The 5,959-nt window shown below is 40.6% G+C and overlaps 2 protein-coding genes across 2 annotated transcripts; both read right to left on the bottom strand.

The window, feature by feature from the left end:
• Positions 1-616: 616 nt before the first annotated feature.
• LOC111656933 (4-galactosyl-N-acetylglucosaminide 3-alpha-L-fucosyltransferase 9-like) lies at positions 617-2,465 on the bottom strand. The gene is made up of 2 exons (XM_023408854.2): positions 2,124-2,465; positions 617-1,815 (listed from the first exon to the last, which is right to left on the bottom strand). The coding sequence occupies exon 2, from the start codon at positions 1,806-1,808 to the stop codon at positions 714-716; it is 1,095 nt and encodes a 364-aa protein (XP_023264622.1). The 5' UTR covers positions 1,809-1,815; positions 2,124-2,465; the 3' UTR covers positions 617-713.
• A 92-nt stretch (positions 2,466-2,557) lies between these two features.
• Positions 2,558-5,475, bottom strand: LOC111656904 (4-galactosyl-N-acetylglucosaminide 3-alpha-L-fucosyltransferase 9-like). The gene is made up of 3 exons (XM_023408807.2): positions 5,457-5,475; positions 5,215-5,316; positions 2,558-4,125 (listed from the first exon to the last, which is right to left on the bottom strand). Exon 3 carries the CDS (start codon positions 3,990-3,992, stop codon positions 3,033-3,035), a length of 960 nt encoding a protein of 319 aa, XP_023264575.1. The 5' UTR covers positions 3,993-4,125; positions 5,215-5,316; positions 5,457-5,475; the 3' UTR covers positions 2,558-3,032.
• Positions 5,476-5,959: the final 484 nt, after the last annotated feature.

The raw sequence follows: 5,959 nt of genomic DNA on the forward strand, positions 1-5,959 counted from the left end.
TGTGTGCAGACTTTAGTCACAAGTTGCAAAGCATTCATATGACATCACAAGATAGTTGAATATTTACAGTATTTCTGTTGCTGATTAACAAAAGTAACATTCATCATTGGGTGTGTTTACATGCGCATCAGTATCCCAGTTTTGGTACTTAGCCACTACTGAGCCACCACTCAGGCGCTACATGTTCTGTGCCAACAGTGAATGTTGAGAAACCTGTGTGAGGTGTTTACATGCCACAGTGTGCTGGTTTTTATCTGGGTGCTGCAGGTGGTAGCACATCTGGGTTTCTGAAACCAGGATAAGATGTTTACATGTGCAAAAAAGTAATCTCTTTATTCAAAAACCTGATTATAGCTGACCATGTATCCCTTTATTTTGTGATTAGTTCGTTTTTTTTTTTTACGTAAACTGAAGGATTATGTGTTGCTTTATAGATTAAGAAAAATTCTCCTTTTAAAGCTACATGAACCATGCAGAACCTGAAAAATGTTGTCACAAAACTAAAAACAGGGCTGTTTTCTTTGATCATGCACAGGTTTGGAGATATGTGAGTTTTACAGGACAATGATGATATGGTTCCCCATAATGTTTGATCAAATGTACAATTTCATCTGTGTTGAGGCAAAACTTGTTTTATTTTCTATAGACAATACAACAGTGAGTACTTCCTTGTAGCATGATTATCACAGAGGTACGGTACATACATGAATTTGTCACAGTAAGAACCACTTGTACAGATCAGGTACAACTCTGTACTCCTTGTTCATGCCCACATGATGACAGGCCTGACAGATCGCATGTGCAAACTTATGATTCTCCTCCGTAAGATGACGTCTGACAGTATAGAATTGCCGCCAGCTAAAGTATCTTATATAAGCCTCATCATCCTCATCCAGCCTGAGGAGGAAGTTAGCCAGTGTCATAGCATCAGGAAAGTCATTTACATGTATGAAGGAAGTACCTGGGGCAAAATCCTCGTAGTTCTTTCTCGGTGGGCCCAAAACTATCGGCACAGTGCCAGCTGCGAGAGGACCATTGAATGTTTCTGTAATGTAATCTCTGTGAATTGAATTCTCAAAGGAAAGGAAGAATTTGCAGCTGCTAATAGTCCGGAAATAGTTTTCACCCTTAAAGCTCTCCGCAGAGGAGCTGGAAAAGTTATGCACCTTTATGTATTTTACAAGCTCTATGTAATAGCTGTATCTCTCCACTGATGTCTTGCTGAGGTCACTCTTATCCACAATCCAACAAAGCAATCGTTGTTTCCTTGGTAGCACAAAATGCTCAGCTGGTTTCTTTTTGACAGTCAGTTTCCAACGAACGTGGATGTCTGCATCCTGCCTGTAGCTCAAGGTTAAATTAAAAAGGCCTTGAATGCCTGCTATCCAGTGTGTGTTGGTGGGTGAGTCCATGTTAAACCAGATCCACCTTTGAAATCGGGGTCTTGGTGAGGTGGGAAGGTTGGAGAGGTCATCGTGGATAGCTCTGTGAAATATCACAACTGCCTCAGCCCTGGAGTACAAATACCTATCATCTGTGAGGTGGCAGCTGTCAATGTCGAAAAGCTTCTTACAGTCTTGAAAATCAAAACTTTTGTTTTCAGGCCAGAACCACAGCAGCACGATAGGCTTGACAGTCTGTTGTGTCTCTGCAGTGCTGTTTGGCCGCCTTGAATAAGCCGGGAGAGGATGCCATTTGTGAGATGGAAGTGACGTATAGTGCATTAAAAACAGGAATGTGGCTCCAGCCAGCATGAGAGTCACTGTCAGGATGGCTCGTAAAATAGAAAAATTGGGAGAAGAGGCCATATTAAAACTGCAAGGAAAGAAGATCCTCTTATCATGATCATTGGCAACACATGTCCTCATCAATTTTGAAGAGTTTTAGAATCTATACTACATGTTAAATCAGAAGCAGCAGGGGAAAGTCATTTAAGAATTCATAATCCCCCCCAAAAAAAAATCTGTTACCAAAGTAGCATGAGAAGTGAAATGGATGATCATACAATTTTTTTGGGATCCAAATTAACATAATTTCTGCAATAGAAAATGCTCCTCCATTAATAATAATTTTTCAAAGCAGCAAAGTGTAAATCAGGTGGAAGGTAAGCTATAGTGAAATACCTGCTGGTCCCGTGGCGCTGGAAATGCTTTTCCTGCTTGGAAGAGTTTGAGTGTGTAAATATTCTGCTGGATTCAGAATGTGACTGAGGGGTTGGGCAAGTGATACGCAGCTCAGGAAAACTTGCTGGCTTCTCTCTCACTCTTTTGCGGTGAATCCCTTCAGATGTGACATTTGACTGATGTCCCACCTTCTCATTAGCCTAACCAATACTCTGTCAGGCTGGGCGGTCAAACATTACTAAGAGAGATTTGACTTTTCAACAAGTGATTTTCAGAAAGATTGGGTAAGTAGCTGTTGGGTGTTCAAAACTCAAATTGAAACATGCAAAATCAGTCCTGAAAGGAGGTGTTGTAGTAGCTGGAGTGCATCTCCAACTTTACCAAGTGCTACGACAAAGGCAGAAAATAGAAAATTTAACAAAGGCATAACCATATTTGAAAATTAGGTAACTTTATTATGATTTTATGAGGTTATACACAAAGCAAACTGGTTATATCTACAAAGTGAAACAAGTAAATACCTACAAGTCCCTTAACCTAGCCAAACAAATCATGTTACAAACCAGGATCTTTGCATCATCATCATCCATCTTCTAATCCTTTACCTCCACTGTTGGGTGTGGAAGGAAAAGGTATAGAAAGCAGGGGTGAGCCTTTGACATGACAAATGAATCAAAGCAAATACTGGTCACAAACAGCATCTTTGTCTCTGTCTCATCCCACCTGGTCTTACTGGATCATTGGAGCAATGCACAGACAACAAGTGAAAGGAAGACAGATGAAACCAGTGTCAGATGGATGTTTGCTTTCTACTGTAAATACCACAGTGTACTCGATGTAGAGCTAGCGCTTCACTTTGTTTTATTGTGCAAAAGCTGTACTCACAAAAAACCCCAAAAAACCTGCTTTTCATGACCAGTACCACCCATAAAGGTCATTGACTACATGGTAATCCCTGTTTTTTGACATGTAGTCACAGGCGAGGCAGATGGGCTGAATGAATTCATTTTGCATTGACAGAAGATGAGGAGTGGCTGTGTAGTGCTTTCTCCACTCAAAGTAACGTATGTATGCTTCACTATTTGTGTCCAAGTAGTTCAGAAACTCTGCCAGTGATTTAGGATCAGGGAAATCATTGATGTGAATGAAGGAATCAGAGGGAATGAACTGCTCGTAGTTTTCTCTTGGTGGACCCAAAACTACAGGGACCGTCCCTGCCACGAGGGGCCCGTTCACCTTCTCAGTGATGTAGTCTCTGTGGATTGAGTTCTCAAATGAGAGGTAAAACTTACAACTAGCAATGGTTGAGTAATAGTCCTCGTAACGTAACAATTTCCCTGAAAAAGCACCAAAGAGATGGATCTGGATGTGTTTGGACAGTTCACGGTAATAGTTCTCTCTCACAGCTGTTCCAGTAGCTGGATTGTTGTTACTGACAATCCAACACACCAGTTTGTCTTTCTTGGGCAGAACAAAGTCATCTTTCATCTCTGTTTTCCTGATTATCAGCTCATTCCTCACCGTGATGTCAGCATCTCGTCTGTAGCTCAGTGTTAAGTTGAACAGGTTGTCCAAACCTGGAATCTTCGCTGTGTTCGTAGGAGATTCCACATGGTACCAAATCCACTTCTGAAAAGTTGGACGTGGGTCCTTAGGCATGTTCTGCAAATGCCAGTTTATATCTCTATGGAAGAAAATGACTCCCTGTGCTTTACTGTACATGGATCTATTATCTGTCAGTTGGCAGCTATCAATGTTGAAGTGGGTAGAACAGGTCTTGAAATCAAACCTCACACCTAGAGGCCAGAACCACAGCAGGACTATGGGCTTCTCAGTGGGATCCATGGCTTCATAAGCGTCTTCATTCATTAATGCACAGGTAGATGATGGACAAACGGGATGGTAGCTCAAAATACAGAGAGAATGCAAGAACAGAGCCGATGAGGCCAAGAGCAGCAATTGTTGCTAAACACAAAGTTTTCCTGGAAGCTGCTGACATCATCTGTGGAAGCAGAAAAAGAAACTCATGTGATCTCTTTGATAACTGTGTCATGAATTGTAGCTCTACAACTGACCATTAGCTAAACCTAAAAAGGGACTGTCCAAGCTGTGAGTTTGTGTGCATTCACATCGACAATTATGGCATCATGCAGTGAACTATGATCACCTGGATAGTGTACTCAAAACAGGCAAAAACTTGACTGTGAAATACCGGACACCCGCCATCTTGGCTACGTAGTGGAACGGGAGTGACCACCACTGTATTTCAGACTCATGAAAATGGCAGCCGAGGAAGGAGGACACGGTGTCGTCACCGATAGGCACACACAATAAAGTAAAACATTCATTTTTTTCAAAGCAGCCGGCAGACATTTTGGTTTCGGGACAACCATGATCAAATGTTGCAATCGTGATTTCCGGTAGGTGCACAAAGGCTGTGTTTGATTTGAGGTATACTGTATTCACAGTATACCACATGTGAGCGTACTAATGGACATATCCACATTGAGACACACCCATAGACTATATAAAAAGAGTAAGAGAGATAAACTGTTAGCCTAGCATTGTTAGCAGAAGTATTGGGAATGGATTAAATGGATTATTTCTGATATGGAGCTAAAACACTTGTCTGGTCAGAGATTGGTTTCCTTTTAAAACACTCTTTTATAATGAAAACGTATTAGTGTGGACAAAGGCTGTGTTTAGTGAGTGGTGGAGAGCAGCAGCACGGTTGGTCGACCAATCAGCAGCCAGACAGAAATGTCATCAGCTGTTTTAATAAAATAAAAGTCTGATCATTTTTTTACTTCATACTCATGATTCTACGGCTAACAGACTCCGCTCTGCAATACAAGAACAATGATGTTTTTTCTACATGGTTAAGAACTAGGTGAGGATTCTAACTTTGCACTTTGACATGTTAGCAATTATGACAGTTATTTAACATCTACAAAGTCCTCTGAAGAAATAAAACAAGAACACACAAGCACTTTGTAATGCCTATAATTTAGTAAATCAACAGTACAGTCAATATTGTAATCACCTAGAGGAATTAAGATTATCATAACTAAATAGAAAATGCTGTTCTCACCTTTCCATGGAGTATAAAGGCTGGATGTCTCTCTCTGGTATTCTGGCAGGTTTCTGTCACTTGAAAACATGTGAATGCTGAAATATGGATGAGGCTAACGTCCTGAGTTCAACAAAAGAAACCAGTTTTAGTTGCTTACATTGCTTGACATGCATTTTTTAAATTTACATTTTAGACTTCCTCTATCATTTGGAATCACGATCAAGATGGTCCAGATAGTAGTGATCATGATCATAACTTACACACAAATCAACCAGTGGGAAACATAGCTGTCGTTTATCTCTGTCCTCACTTTTCCACCTGCATAAGCCACCCAACCGTACACACAAGCCCAAAAACAAACAACAGTCATCTCACAAAAGCTGGTAAAGGTCGCGGACCAGCATGAGTCAAACCAGGAAATGCATGCATGCAAATGAAAGGACACTTGGGAGAACATGTTTTCATGAACATATGGAAGTCAAATTTGTGTGTTGGGTGCGCGAATTACTTTGACTAGACTTGACTAGACTTTGAATAGCATACAGTAAACAATAAACACACTCTGCCTTTAAAATACTGCCTCTCCGGTGCTCTTTAATAGTCTCTGTGGTGAGCACACACCTTCTGAGACATGCTTTGGAGTCGTTGTAGAAAATATTATTGGTTATGATGAATAATACATTATCTGAAATATTATGTATACTTCAGAAATGGGTAGTTTTAAATTTGATTTGAACATTTGATAGGTTGTTCCAACACATTT

This window comes from Seriola lalandi, unplaced genomic scaffold (genome assembly GCF_002814215.2).
Source record: "Seriola lalandi dorsalis isolate HSWRI2012SDOR001 ecotype SW California unplaced genomic scaffold, Sedor1 jcf7180002054374, whole genome shotgun sequence".
NCBI classification, from domain to species: Eukaryota; Metazoa; Chordata; class Actinopteri; order Carangiformes; family Carangidae; genus Seriola; species Seriola lalandi.